At 43.7% G+C, this 15,594-nt stretch overlaps 1 protein-coding gene across 2 annotated transcripts in view; it reads right to left on the bottom strand.

The window, feature by feature from the left end:
* Nucleotides 1-13,595, bottom strand: part of PREP (prolyl endopeptidase) — a 201,297-nt gene extending 187,702 nt beyond the window's left edge. Inside the window, exons 1-3 of one of the 2 annotated variants that reach the window (XM_074990810.1) lie at nucleotides 13,476-13,540; nucleotides 11,257-11,355; nucleotides 10,890-10,964 (exon numbers count right to left, since the gene is read on the bottom strand). In XM_074990810.1, the coding sequence (XP_074846911.1) occupies nucleotides 10,890-10,964; nucleotides 11,257-11,259 (78 nt within the window). In that variant the 5' untranslated portion in view covers nucleotides 11,260-11,355; nucleotides 13,476-13,540. Of the gene's footprint in view, nucleotides 1-10,889; nucleotides 10,965-11,256; nucleotides 11,356-13,475 lie in introns of both variants that reach the window. The other variant, XM_074990809.1, reaches the window with a different exon arrangement.
* Nucleotides 13,596-15,594: the final 1,999 nt, after the last annotated feature.

Raw genomic sequence — 15,594 nt, 5'->3', positions numbered from 1 at the left:
AGTGGGTGCTGTCTTTCTGTGCTGCCTTAGCTCCCCAGCCAATGGGAGTTTAGAAATTGTGCTGCTTAATTAGTCCATGAAAAACTCCTCCCACAAAGAAAATCTTACATGGCATAAGGTTGCTGTAACAGCTTCAATGCTACTTTACCTCCCAACTGGAAACAGGCCAATGGGAGCTGAGAAACTGCTGCACTCACTTTCCAACCCCCTGGCAAAATCTCTCAACTCCCATTGGCCAGTTTTCAGCCAATTGGATATGAGAGATTTTGCTGCGGGCAGAGGCAGTACCTGAAGCTCTCCCCAATTTCACAGATGTAGGACCAGCTGTAGGCCAGATTTAAAAGGCTAGGCAGCTAGATGAGGCCCACGGGCAATTCCTTACCCACCCCTGGTTTATCCTAATGCACTGAGTGTCAAAATAAATAAAGAGAAGAGAAAGAAAGGAGGAAAATTAAAAATAAAATTTAAAAAGTGAAGAATTTCAAAGCTGAAAACCAAAACCTAATATTTTATATAAAATTTCTGTTTTATAGCTGTCGATCGCAGATAACTAACATAATTACTAAGCAATTAAAATGTTAATTGTGATTAATTGAAGTTTTAATTGCACTGTTTAACAAGCAGAATACTAATTCAAAAATGTAAGTTTTTTTAAATGTTTCTGTATTTTCAAATGTATTGATTTCAATTACTAATAGGAAGCAAATTGTACTATTACTACAAATATTTGCTCTGGAAAGAGAAACAAAAGAAATAATATTTTTAATTCACCTCATAAGTACTGTAATCCAATCTCTTTATTTTGAAAGTCAAACTTACACATAGTTGAGGGTTTTTTTGTTTATTTTGGGGCTTGTTTGGTTGGGGATTCTTTTTCGGTTATCTAACTGCACTCAGAGATGAAGTTCCCAGTTTCTTATTTACAATATCACATGAAAGCGACAACTGGCATTTGCACAACACTGTTGTAGCCAGCACTGCATGGTATTTATTTGTCTGACATGCTAATCTTTACGTACCCCTTCACGCTTTGACTTGCACCATAAAAATAAGTGGCATCACATTCTTGTTCAACAGCACAATTAACCTTTATTAATCACAGTCACAATTTTTAATCATCTGGCAGCCTTTTATCCAAAAAGTTTATGAATATTTTTGATCAACTTTAGGAGTTCTACTGTCACAGACCTATACTTAGTCTCTGGAACCTCAGCAAGGGCATTTGGATTCAGTGATGTATACGGAGTAAGTCATTTATGGTATGCCTACACTGAAAATTAACAGAGAGGAAGCCATGCTGGTCTATACACTATCAAAACAAAAAGCAGTCAAGTAGCACTTTAACGACTAGCAAAATAGTTTATTAGGTGAGCTTCCATGGGACAGACCCACTTCTTCAGACCATAGCTAGACCAGAACAGAAATATTGAGTCTGTTCTGGTCTGGCTATGGTCTGAAGAAGTGGGTCTGTCCCACGAAAGCTCACCTAATAAACTATTTTGCTAGTCGTTAAAGTGCTACTTGACTGCTTTTTGTTTTGAAAATGAAGATGTGATTGCAGCAAGGCTATACATACCCATACAAGCTTTAACAAAACAAAACAGCAGTCATGAAGCACTTTAAAGATTAACAAAATGATTTTTTAGGTGATGAGCTTTAATGGGATAGACCCACATTATCAGATTAACAGCATTTCCAGGACAGAGGGACAACTATATTGTAGAAAGGTCAAAAAAAATTGCAATAAAAACTGACAAATCTAGTACATAGGACTGAAGAGGGGTAGTGATGAGGGATGTTAAGTGTCTTGCCTGAGATAATTATGAACATCAAAGGAAGAGAAGCAGTCCCTGTAACGCATGAGTTAATTGCTGTCTTTGTTCATACCAAGTGCTAATGTGTGGCATTTGAATATGAACCCAAGTTCATCTCCCTAGGCAATCTGTTTTTAAAGACTCTTTCTTGTAGGATGCATATTCTCAGGTCTTTAACAGAATGGCCCACTCCATTGAAATGCTCACTGACTGGCTTATGTGTATTGAGACTCCTGATGTCCGCTCTGTGTCCATTCATTCTTTGGCAAAGGGTTTGCCCAGATTGTCATATGTACATACTAGAGGGACATTGCTGGCACATAATAGCACATATAATATTGGTTGAGGTACACAAGAATAAGCCCTTGTTCTTGTAATTAACATGGCTAGGTCCAGTGATGGTATCCCCAGAATAAATAAGTGGGCAAAGTTGGCAATGGGATTTGTTGCAAGGAAAAGTTCCAGGTTTAGTATAACTGTGGTGTAACCTGTGAGTGGCTAGTGAGAATCTCTCTTATCATCATCATCATCATCATCATCAACCGTGGGCTCAGCCCCCGTTCGTGTCTGATGCCTCACTCACTATTTCCTTCCATCTTTCCCTATCCAGTGCAGAGTGGCTTAGTTTCTGTAGACTAGATCCGCACCAATCTACTACATCATCTACCCATTCTCTGTGGGGTCTGCATCTCCTATTTGAACCATCCATTATGCTGAATACTAGGGTTTTGATATTTTTGTTCGTCGTTCATTCTGCAAATATGGCCAAATAGTTGTAGCTTCCGTTTTATAACCTTCTGCATCAGGTTTCCTATATAATTCCTCATTGGTGACCTTCTGCATCCATCCTATTCTCAGATTCTTTCTATAACAACTCCTTTTGAATGCTAATATTGTTCTTTTCAAATCGTTCATTGTCACCCATGTTTCACATCCGTACAACATGCTGCTGAATACACACGTTTTCAAGATGCCCAGCTGCGTTCTTAAGCTAATTGCTTTGCTTTTCCAGACTTTATACATCACTTTCAAACTCACTCTTGCTTTTGCTATTCTAGTTTCTACTTCCTTCTTACAGTCTAGATCATACGCTATGTTGCTCCCCAGATACGTGAACTTCTCTATATTTTCAATACCATTGACACTGATCTTTCTTCCTATTTCCTTACCTCCAAATACCATTGTTTTTGTTTTATCGATGTTCATAATCAGTCTGTACCACTTCCCTTCTTCGTTTAACACCCGCACCATTTTTGCTAGCTTCTCATCTTCCTCAATTATAACTATATCATCCACGTACCTCAAGTTGTTAATTCTTTTCCCGTGCACAGATATCCCTTCTACTTCTTCCTTGATCTTGTCCATCGCTCTCTCCAGATGTGCAATGAAGGTACTTGGCGATATTGGATCTCTTTGTCTCGTACCTCTACTTGTTTTAAACCAACTTCCCAACTCCCCGCATGTTCTCACCGCTGCCTCTGCATTATCATTATCAGACCAGCATCTGATGAAGTGACTCTGTGCTCACGAAAGCTCATGCTCAAAACTTTTCTGTTAGTCTATAAGGTGCCACAGGATCCTTCGTTGCTGCACTATCATTGATATCTTTCAACAACCGTATCAGTTTGCTATCCACTCCGTATGACTTCAATACCACCCAAGTTACTTTCTGATCTATACTGTCATGTGCCTTTTGAAAATTGACGAAGCAAGCGTATATGATTTTGTTCTTTCATTGAGCTTTCTTCGCTATCGGTCTTTGTGCCAATATCTGCTGTATGGTACTTCTATCTCTTCTGAACCCTGCTTGCTCATCTGCTATATGTTCTTCTATCTGCAATCTTAATCTCTCAGTCAGTATCATCATCAGCACCTTACCTAGATGACTCGTTAGGGCAATCGTTCTGTATTTCTTGCACTCCAATGTACTTCCTTTCTTGGGTATTGTCACTAGCACAGATCTTGTCCATTCCTTAGGCACCTTCCCTTCTTTCCATGCTATATTACATAGTCGGCGTATTTCCTGAATCATGCTTTCTCCGCCATATTTGATCATCTCTCCCGTGATCTTATTTTCAGGGCTCTTGTTGTTCTTTAGTCATTTCACTGCTTCTTCTACCTCCTCCTTCGAAATATCAGTCTCACTCTCAATGCTTGGGGAAGATATCTCTTTCAATTCTTCAAATCAGTCTCTCTGAGACACTTGGGTCCAACTGTGCTTTGTATAGATTGATGCAATATCTCGTCCATCGCTGCACAATCTTCTCCCTGTTCACAAGCACTTCTTCATTCTCATCTTTGATCGCCATCTGCTTCGGCTGCCATTTCCTATTAATATTCCTAATTGTCTTATACACCTCCCTGGTCTTACATTCATCGTAATACCTTTCAATATCTTCACATTGCTCCTCTAACCATTTCTCCATATCCTTTCCGGCTGTTTTCCTTACCTCATTGCATTTCATCCCATATCACTGTCCTGCCATCTGAGAAACATCTCTTCTGATCTTCAACACTCTTTTCTCTTGAACCAACTTCAGTGTCTTCTGGGTAATCCACTTCTCATTGATCTTTTCTTCTTCTGGAACAATCTGCTCAATTGCCTCTTCTATAGCGATGGCTACCCTGCGACTCTCTTATCCAGATCTTTCTCTGTGGCGATATTCTTAATCTTCTCTTTGAGCGCTGTTCTGTATGCATTCCCTGTTGCTTCCTCACATAGCCTCGCCACATCTCTTCTTTGCTTAAACTGTGTCTTACATTTTCTTTTGAGTTTTAGCTTGATGTTTGTGACCACTAGGCTGTGGTCTGAGTCTATATCTGCTCCTTGGAAAGTTCGGCACTGCTGCACTGATGTTATCCATCTTCTTCTTATCAAAAGGACTGTAGGAAATGGACATGGCGATCGAATGATAGGAAGTCCAAGAATATGATAGATAATCTTTCTTAGGTAAGGAGGATGTCTATGGGAGAAGACAGGCCTGTCACCTAGGGCTTTCTGGAGTGTGGCATCATGAGCTAGAATAGGTTGTAGGTTTTTAACGATGCTTTGCAGCGGTTTGAGCTGGGGGCTATAGGTAATGACAAGTGGTGTTCAGTTATTGATCTTCTTGGGCCTGTCTTGAAGTAGCCAGTTTCTGGGTATTTGTCTGGCCCTGTCAATCTGAATTTTTTTTTTTGGGCGCTTCTCCAGGAGGTGCTCTCCAGGAACTCTGGGCACATGCTCCAGCTGCTAGCCTGTGTCACTACATCTACAATGGTATCGTTACCTACCTTAGCTAGACTATAGCTAGCATGGGTGTGTCTATCAGTGTTTCAATTACACCTTTCACTTGCAATGTAGGAAAAAGGGATAGACACAAACTTCCACTTTCCCCCTCCACCCCGCCCCAACCATCATGTCTCCAAGGAAACTCACCAGTAAAAGCTAAGATTCCTTGGAGGGGTGGGGTCCATGTCACATTTACACCAGCACCTTTAAAATACAAACTAAATGCATACACAACATGAAGAAACACACACTTCACCAGATTTTATTCTTATGTCAATATAACAAAGTTCAGTGTTGTGTCAAAAGCCACACCCTTGGTATGTTTGCCATTTCTTGTTAAAGGGAGCTGAAACAGGCCATTTTTTTCAATTTACTGTACAACGATGAACACCAGACCCACACAAAATCCAAGTCAGTCAAGGGGGCTCTGCACAGGTGCAGAAGTCTGCCTGCTCATAAGTTGCATGATATGGATTGTAATTTGAAAATACAAAAGGTTATTTAATTGTTTCTATTTATTTGGGTTATAACTCTGCCCTGTTACCTTTTCGATGGGGATGGCAGGTGGCCGCTTGCGGGGCTCATGCATAACCATGTCACGCAGAGCGCCGCTCTGGGTAGTGAGCACTGGGCGGGAGAGCAGAGGAGCTGCTGGCCACACAGACATTCAGCACAGAGGTTGCCAGAGTAAGAGCTGCTGCGCCTGGTCAGGTTGCCCGCACTGGGAGGCAGTGGACACTTCATGCCTGTCAGACCCACCACTGCAAGTTCCCTGATGCAGCTCTGCTGTGAGGGAAATCTCTGCCAAGTTTCCATGTGCTGGTGTCAAAGACACAGCGTGGAACAGTCTCTGGCTGGGTCCACTCCAGGCTGCCTACAAACCTGCGCACTCACATCCTGCCCCATCAGGCACCGCTCAGTGCCCCGGGATTGGGGGGGGGGGGGGGGCGGAGCATGTAGTAGGAAATGTTTTGTACTTGTCTGCGTGGAGAATTACAGAAGAGGATATGATTTAGGCAAACTTCCCTAATTTTATCAAAATATGCCATGGGGTTAACAGTGCGAATAGAAGCCACTTTAATCCTTCCAAAAACAAGGGTAGCATTGATGACTGTGATGGGACAGAATGCTGATTAATCGAGAATTCCAGTTGTTTGAATACTGATGAAAATTAAAAAAAAACAACCATAAAATCCTGTGGCAAACTTACAGACTAACAGCTTTATTGGAGATGCACTACTGTATCTGATGAAATGGGTTTTTGCCCAAGAAAGCTTACACTCCAATAAGTTCATTAGTCTATAAGGTGCCACATGACTTCTAGTTGTTTTTGCTGACAGACTACCAAGGCTACCCCTCAGATACTTGCCATCATGCAAGGTTAAAACAGAGTACATACAATATTCAGCATCTTGGCATATCCTTGATTTAGATGGTGACAGTTTGAAAATTTCTGTCTCTATTATCTAACATGGTTAACTTTTTTGATTATTGCTGCACATTGAGTGGGTGTATTCAGAGACCTACCTACAATGACCCAGACCGTTTCCTTGAGTGATTACAACTAATTTAGACCTCATCATTTCCTGTGTATAACTGGAATTTATTTTTCCAGTGTGTATTGCTGTATACTTTACATGGAATTCACCTGCCTTTTTGTTGCCAAGTCCCCAAGTTTTGCAAGTTCCCTTTATAATTCTTTTCATTCAGCTTTGGCCTGAACTATAATATTTTCTGCAAATATTGCCACCATGCTATTTACTCCCCTTTTCCAGATCATTTATGAATATACTGAACACCACAGATCTCCATACAAACCCTTGGGGGAGGACCCTATTTGCCCCTCTGCATGTGAAAACCAGCCTCGTAATCCTACCTTTTGTTCCTATCTTTTCAGCACTTGCCAACCCATGGCAACAGAGAGAAAGCCGTGTGTGTGTGTGTGTGTGTGTGTGTGTGTGTGTGTGTGTGTGTGTGTGTGTGTGTGTGTGTGTGTGTGTGTGTGTGTGTGTGTGTGTGTGTGTGTGTGTGTGTGTGTGTGTGTGTGTGTGTGTGTGTGTGTGTGTGTGTGTAATTAGATTAAACCAAGTATGCAAAAGAACCCCTAAATTCACATCCCAGTTCAAACTACATGTTAATGTGTCAAATTTGAATATAAAAGAGTTCAGCAGCCTCTCTTTCAAGACTGTTGTGAAAATTCCTCATCAGTAAAACGCAGACTTTTAAGTCATTAACAGAATGGCCCACTCCATTAAAATGCTGGCTGACCGGTGTGTGGATCAGGAGTGTTTTTATGTCAGTTCTGCGCCCATTAACTCTTTGTCTAACAGAGTTTGAAGTCTGTCCAATATACAAAAAATCTGGGCATTGTTGGCACATGACGGCACATATGATGTTAGTTGAGGAACATGAGAATGTGCCCGTGATTCTGTGAATAACCTGGTTAGGTCCAGTGATGGTATCTCCAGAATAGATAAGTGGACAAAGCTGGCAGCAGGCTTTGTCGCAAGGAAAAGTTCCAGGACTGGTGTTCCCTGCAGTATAGACTGTCGCTGTTGGTGAGAATCCTCATAAGGGTGGCAGGTTGTCTGTAGGAGAGAACAGTCCTCTCACCTAGGGCCTTCTGGAGTACGGCATCCTGATTAAGGATAGGTTGTAGGTCTTTAATAATGCGTTGCAGTGGTCTGAGTTGGGGGCTGTAGGTAATGAGAGAGGATCTTTCCTCTTCTCCTAGAACTGTGTAGTTTAGTGAGAAACCTTATCAAAGCTTTTTTAAAAGTCTAGATTCACTATATCAACTGCATGACCCTAGTTCACATCTGTTGACACCCTTAAAAGAATTCTAAAATATTGATGTATGATTTCGCATTACAAAAGCTGAGCTGACTCTTTCGTTATCTTATTGTTTTCATCGACAAGGCTGACAGTTCTGTTCTTTAATAGAGTTTCAAACAGCGCCTGGTACTGAAGTTGGGTTTACCAACCTGTAATTACCAGTACTGCCTCCACACCCTTAATTAAAAATAGGGTGTATGTCAGCTACCACCCCATTGTTTGGTACAGAGCCTGCTTTAAGCACTAGCTTATATGCCACAATTAGTAGTTCTGCAATTCTATATTTGAGTTCTTTCAGAATTCTTAGGTGAATACAGATTGAACCTCTCTAGCTCAGCACTCTCCTGTCTGGTAACATCTGTGTCCTAGCATGATTTTAGTTAGCCAGACAGCCACTTATCATGGGTGTGGCCAAGTTTTCCATTATTACATGAGGGCTGTGTCTACACGTGCCCCAAACTTCGAAATGGCCATGCAAATGGCCATTTCGAAGTTTACTAATGAAGCGCTGACATGCATATTCAGCGCTTCATTAGCATGCGGGCGGCAGCGGCGCTTCGAAATTGACGAGCCTTGCAGCCGCGCGGCGCGTCCAGACGGGGCTCCTTTTCGAAATGACGCCACCTTCTTCGAAGTCCCCTTATTCCCATGAGCTCACGGGAATAAGGGGACTTCGAAGTAGGTGGCGTGCTTTCGAAAAGGAGCCCCGTCTGGACGCGCCGCGCAGCTGCAAGGCTCGTCAATTTCGAAGCGCCGCTGCCGCCCGCATGCTAATGAAGCGCTGAATATGCATGTCAGCGCTTCATTAGTAAACTTCGACATGGCCATTTGCATGGCCATTTCGAAGTTTGGGGCACGTGTAGACGTAGCCGAAGTTTGTTTACAGCCACCAGTCCTGGCTCTCAGTGGTCTGGGCTGTGACTTAGCTCTAATTTACCCCTGAGTATCTTGTAAGAGTCTAGTAAGCAGTGCAAGTGTTGGCAATGCTGCTGATAATACTGGCACCAGTCAGGTCCCAATGGTGCCAGATTAGAGATGTTCAACCTGTACCATCTGGTGATGTATTACTTTTTAATTTATCAATTTGTTCCCATTCCAACCTCAGTCTGGGACATTCCTCAGATCTGTCACCTAAAAAAACAGTCGGAGTGTGCAGATCTCCCACAAACATTGTGCAGCGAAGACTGAGATAAAGAATTCATTAGCTCCACTGCAATCACCTTTCTTCCTTGAGCACTCCTTTAGCATCTCTATCACCCAGATGCCTCACTATTTGGCAGGCTTCCTGCCTCTGGCATAGTTTACAATTTTTTGCTGTTAGAATTTGAAGATCAATTGCATAAAGACAGAAACTTTCATGTCCCTCCTTTTCATACTATTACTTGAATTAAGCTAAGCTTTACTGAATTAAGCATTTTTGAGGTTCATGACATTACAATGAAAATATTTATGCATTATTGTGGGATTGTATGCAACAGCTCTAGGAGGGGGACATAACTAATGCGAAACTGGGAACCCTTATGAGCTTCAAAAAGTCTGTTTTAAAACAAAGAGCCATATAAGAAGGAACTTTTGAGATAAATAAAGTTAACTGGGTTACCTAAGAAAATACTTGGGGCGGGGAGTAGGAATGCAAATTCCCCACTTCTGGATTCACCCCATTAAAACTACATCTTAAGGAAAAAAAATTGACAACCTAGTCAGTTTCTAAGGTTCAAAGACCCAAACTGTAAAAATCAGATTCATGGTGTGCTTGTTCTGAGCTAACAGCTATTATGAGATTATGACCACACAAAAAATCCTAGACACTGTTTGAAAGGTAGTACATGTACCATAGCCCTTACTGGAATTTGGGTGATCTGGTGAATTATTAGTATGTGTGCAGGTTTTTATTATTTTACAATATTTTCTCCTAAATGCTTTCACCTTAAGAATAAGTGCACTTGCTTAGGAAAAGCGGAATGGTAACTTAAAACTGTGGGCAATTAATCTGTCTGCAGTCTCTGAGGGGAAAAAAGCAAAGCAGGTCTACTGAGACAGCGTGACTTGCTAAGAATTACAGAGTAGATAGGGAACTGGGTAGTCTGAAAAAATCCTGAGCACCAGAGAGAGGTGAAAGCTGGGGAGCCACAAGCCGAAGAATGTGTGCCCTTGGTGGACCACAGAAAGGAAACACAAGTGCAGCGCCCTGAACTGTGACAATTATCTTAAAAGAAAAACGTTAACAGCTGTTTCAAGCACTTCTTCTGTCCTGTGTCCGCCCAAGTTCTTAAAACTATTTTTAATATTTCTCCCTGCTGGTGCTACACAAAAGACCCACTCTAACACATTAACCTGATCACTTTGGGACCAATCCTGCAAACACTTAAACACACGTGCAACTTTAGTCACAAGAATAACCCCAACTTGGTTATGGGGGGAGAATTGGGTGTATGAAGCTTTACATGAAGTGCTGTCAAATACACACAGTGCACAAACTAAAGAAAAGTGAACCATTTTCCTCTAGTCTGCCTATTGTAATTTTAGGTGTTAGAACATTCTGAAACAGAAACTTGACTTTGGTGACCTTTAATATTCAAGAATCATCAGTTGATGATGCTAGATGCTAGAACAATTTTTATAGTGGGAGCACTGAAAGCAGAACAACAACAAAAAATGTGGTTTACCTCAAGCCAATATTTATTACTATTGTCACACTCGCAGTACCCCTACTTCCAGCACCCCAACGTGGGGTGACCAAAAAACAAGATGTGAACTAATTTTTTAATACCTTTCTCTCTCCATTACAAGTATATGATGTGGTGTCTTAATGCCACTTTTTCACAGACATCAAGGACTCTTGTTACTGCTCATATGCCTGATTTGTCACCAACAAATATTTGGCAGGCAAGAGGGAGAGTGGGGGAGCATATCTTACACCTACAAAAAGACCACTGTGAAAACCTGCATTTTAATACATAAAAAGTTACCTTTGTTTGTTCACTATCGGGGTCTTCCAGCCAGCTATACGGGTCGCATACTTTACACCCATGGTAATCATGTACCTGAATTTAAGAGAGACATCTCTTTAACAAACACAAAAGCAAATTTTGTTTTGTTTTGAAATCAGCAAATGATACTCCTCACAATAAAGCTTCTCTGGAACACGAGAGCTGGAAAGTCATTTAAGTAAGTAGTACCAATGGCATAACAAAGAAAAAACAAAAAGACACCTCAATACTTCCTGGGTCCAAAGTGAGCAAGCCAATACTCTATGTCCAGGATAATGGCGGCCAAGCCAGCGAGGTCAAAGTCACAGTCAGAGGAAAGAGTCACATGATTATTAGTTTTCCTCACCATTAAAACGTACTCATGAGGTCCATACTCTTGTATATGGGAAACCAAACCAAGTCACCATAATTCAGCATCCTCTTAAATTGGAGAAGCTGAGAGTACCTAAAAGGGAAAGTACCTGTTGTAATGAAAGACCCTTCCATGTCTCTATTCAAGCCATTCCAATGCTGTCAAATTTGCCTATGAATTTCACCTCAGCAGTTCTATGTTGCAATGTGTTTTTTATTTTGTTTTTTTCCCCCGTAAGAATGGCAACATGCAAGTCAATAACCACGTGTGTCCAGAATGGGTCTAAATAGAGACACAGAATGTCCTCATAGATTTGTTAGTCTTTCAGGTGCCACCAGACACGTTGTTTTTGCTGAACGACTAACACAGCTACCTCTCTGAAACCTGTCATCATGCAAAACTCTGTGAACTAAAGATTCTAATTATTTAAGAGTATGTTTGACTGTCAGTGTTCTACCAGTATTAATGACACCAAGGAAAGTTAGTTAAATATTGGCTTGGCTGTATGTCAAGTTACTGTGTGGCAAGTCAGAGTGTGAATCTAGTTCAGACACTTCAACTTCTATAATTCACTCAGCTTTAAAAGTAAGACATCAAGCTTATCTTTGTTGCCAGCCTCAACTACAACTCCAGTTCTGCAAATACTCTGCTCATATGGGTGATATTAAACCCATAATTAAGTAGTTGCAGGGTCAGGGCCTAAAGTACTGCCTTTTATGTGGCAGGAAAGGGAAAACACCCCAACCAGTTTTAACTTACGTGGTTATTTTTAATAAACAGTTTCATCGTTTGAATACATATGTACTTAGTGTTAGAAATATATTCTGAATATACACACAGAAAGTGAAGTGAGTGTCTTACAGGTGCATCTTTATATAAGGTAGTCTTAATTTTCTGCATCTTGCATCATTGAGATTATGGCTTTAATCTTCCCTGAGAAGCTAGGAATTTTGGATGCACAACTTGAGACCTCACAAAAGGACCCCGAGTGCCTGCCCTTTGGGAGTCAGGTCATTTTAAGGAGTTGTAAGTCACTGATCCAAAAACCAGAAATAGACTAACCACTTTTGGAGAAAGTAAACCTATGGAGGTTTCTACATAAGTTACATATGTAATTTGTTTAAAAGTTGCCATAAATTTAAGATTTGGTTTAGCTTTTGTTTCTTATGTCCAAAGAGTGACATCATCATTTGGGGTAAAAACCACAAGCGATACTTTCTTTGTGTGTCATAGTATCATAACAATACAACACCGGTAGTCTCTGTATTCCTGCAAGAATTCCTGTGCCAAAAGTTAAAAATAATCTCTACATAATAGTTTAAAATCTTGCAAAATTTTGCTTATATTACTTATCAAAGCAGCACAACATAATCAGATTTCCCCAGCACCTGGGCGAACATTAATTGTGCACAAATTCTACATTGCACAGTGGCAACGAATTCCAGCTGGAGTACATCTTTAGTTTTCTAAAAACAAAACAAAATACAAGTACCATTCACTGGACAAAGCTTATATTTTTAGTTATCAAGGAAAAGGAAAGCCAAAGCATCACTGGAGGCGGACGGGGGGGAGGATTTTGAAACAATATTTGCAAGTTTGGGATGCAATTCACAGTTCAGAACTACTAACTACACCTTGCTAACAGTGTTTGCCTTTTACGCTACAAACTGCACCGCAACATACAGCATAGACAGGGATCAGCAAACACATTTTTATATCACGGGAACAACGTTTCCTAAAGGAAAAAAAAACCAAAAAACAAATCAAAGAACAGATCCTCGTCTAGCATGTCAGGGAAGTCTGCCTGGAAAGGGAGCCTCAATGGCTTTATCTGTAAAAATGGGGTTGCTAATACTTTCCCGCGAAGACGGGAAGGGTACCTTCCGATTAATAAATCATTTCTCCCTCCCCCGCTGGAAGGCCACCCCCAGCAGAGGCCGAAGGCACTGCTCAGCGCCCCGGCGCGGCCGAACTCCGGCGAATACCACTGTCTAAACCTCGGCCCCGTAGGCAACAACAGCAGCAGCCCCAGCCTCAGCCCCAGCCCCTACGGTCGGGGCGGCCAGGCGGGGAGGAGGCAGCCCACGTGCCAGGCAGCGCTGAGCAGGTGTCCGGGCGCATCCCCGGGGGGTGCCAGCCCCGGGCAAACAAAGGCGGCGGCGGCGGGCGGGGGGAGACGCAGCCGGGCGCCCAGCTGAGAGAGGACCGCTCACCGCAGTCTCGTCGCGGTACGCCTCAGGGTACTGGAAGGGCTGCATGGTGCGCGGACGGGCGGACGAGAGGGGTGCCCCGGAACTCGCCGTGCAGCAGGCGTGGACCGGCGCCTGGGCGGGGCCGGCAGGCAGCTGACCCGCCCATGAGACAAGAAGCTGCTGCGCCGGCCGCCGCCAAGAGGGCAGAGCGCGGCGGTAGCGCGGCGGACAGGGCTCCCTCTGCAGTACAGCGCCTGCACCGCCCGGCCGCCTGGTTGCCGCGGCCCCTCCGGGGGCAGTAACGAGGCCCAGCCCCGCGGGCGTGGTCTGGACGTGCTGCTCGCTTGGCCGCGTTGCAGCCTCGGGCGCTCGGCAGAGCCCGGGCGCTCCACCCCCCGCTGCAGTGCGGGGCTGTGCTGGGACGTGAGCTCAGGCGGAAGGGGCCAGTCCTACCACAGCGCCAACCCCAAGCAGTGCCCGGGCCTCTCCTTTCCCTTCCCGCACTGGGACTGGGGTGGAGCGGCGCTCCCCCATTTCTCTAGATGGCCAAGGGCCGCGCTTTCCAGTGGCGAGAGTGTAGGGCCTGGGACTGAGGTTGGGTGCAGAAGGGTGCTCAGGGTAGGGGGCTGGGTGCTGGAGAAGGTGTGAGGTCTGGGAACGAGTTTGCGTGAAGGAGGGGATATGACCTGGGGTGGGGTCCAGGAGGGAGCACAGGTGCAGGAGATGCTTCTAGCCTGCGGGAGAGTTGTAGGGGAGGACGCAAGGGTTGGGAGGCAGTTAGGATGCAGTACCAGAGCCAGACTGTAGCTGGGAGGCACTTACCTAAGCAGCTGCTGGCCAGCAACACTCAGGCAGGTTTCCTTGCCTCCCAGCAGCCCCAGCCCACAGGTTGCTCCATGTGTGGGGAGGGGTTGTTGAGGCTTCCCAGTAAAATCTCTCAGCTCCTGCGACTTGCCTTGGTGGGGGGGAACCAATAGTGTCTCGCCCACTGCAAGGGGCTGGGGGTGAGCTCCAAGGGTTGCAGGACACATCAAGACAAGCCGTAAGGTGGATCTGGCCTGCAGTCTGGTCTAGACCAGTGTTTCTCAACCTTTTTTTTTTCTTTAATAAAGTACCCCTTTTTCAAAAGAAAAATAAGTATGCCCGGTACTCACAATTTTCAGATCTATATAGACATATAATTTATGAATCCATTTTTGTACATCTATATTTAGAGACAGAAATAAGAGAGAGATTCCTTATTCCCTTTTCAGCTCAATGCCCTCCCCCAGAAATGGGCACCTCAGACCCTTACTCTAACACAATTCTCCCCTACTCAAAAGCCACGCACTCCCAGCCTCCCCCCCCCCCCCCCCCGACACACAATCCCCCACCCATCCTCCAGAGCCGGGCAGTCACAGCTGCTTCTCGCTCTACCCATGCTCTAATCCAATACCAGCAACTCACTGAAGCTGCCGCAAACATGCACTTCTCCCTCCAAGCCCAGGGGCAGGATGCTTATGAAGAGTGGCAGTGAGCAATCCTGGCAAATGGCTCCGAGCAAAAGCCACATTTTTTTGCTTAAAGGGCCCCATGTAGCTCCAAAGCCACATACCCACCCAGGCTTCTCTTGCATACCCCTAAGAGTACACATATCATGGGTTGAGAAACACTGGTCTAGATGGTGATTGGTTCTGCCACAATGTCCTCTCGCAGTTCGTTCTATTCTATTATTGTTCTGTATGGAGTTATGAAAGCCGACCTCCCTTAAATTCACATATTCAGTAATAATTTCTGAGTGTAGATAACCCTCAGTCTAATACACAAGAGGGAGAAACCTAGTAGAAAACCCAACACTGTTCCCATTCCCACCTGCTATAGGAGTGCTGGACTTTTCACCAGCCCATTGCTTTTGAATCTTATGAGTCTTCCAGCACCCTGTTTTCTTAAGTGGTAGACAGTGCATTTAATCCTGACAATAGATCTGATTCCCATCTCAGCCTCCCAGATCTTACTGTCACTTGTCCCAACCATTTCACCAAAGTGATTTCTGATATGCATTAGTGTAATTGGGAGCAGGAAGAAGTCCAAAGTAGAAAGACATGCCATACAAGTCACACACAAAAGGCCCACACACTAAGGGCACTTTGGATTTATGGCC

The sequence above is a fragment of the Carettochelys insculpta genome, chromosome 3 (assembly GCF_033958435.1).
Source record: "Carettochelys insculpta isolate YL-2023 chromosome 3, ASM3395843v1, whole genome shotgun sequence".
NCBI lineage: Eukaryota > Metazoa > Chordata > Testudines > Carettochelyidae > Carettochelys > Carettochelys insculpta.
The sequence above is the reverse complement of the archived record's forward strand: the minus strand, read 5'-3'. Positions and strand labels throughout refer to the sequence as shown.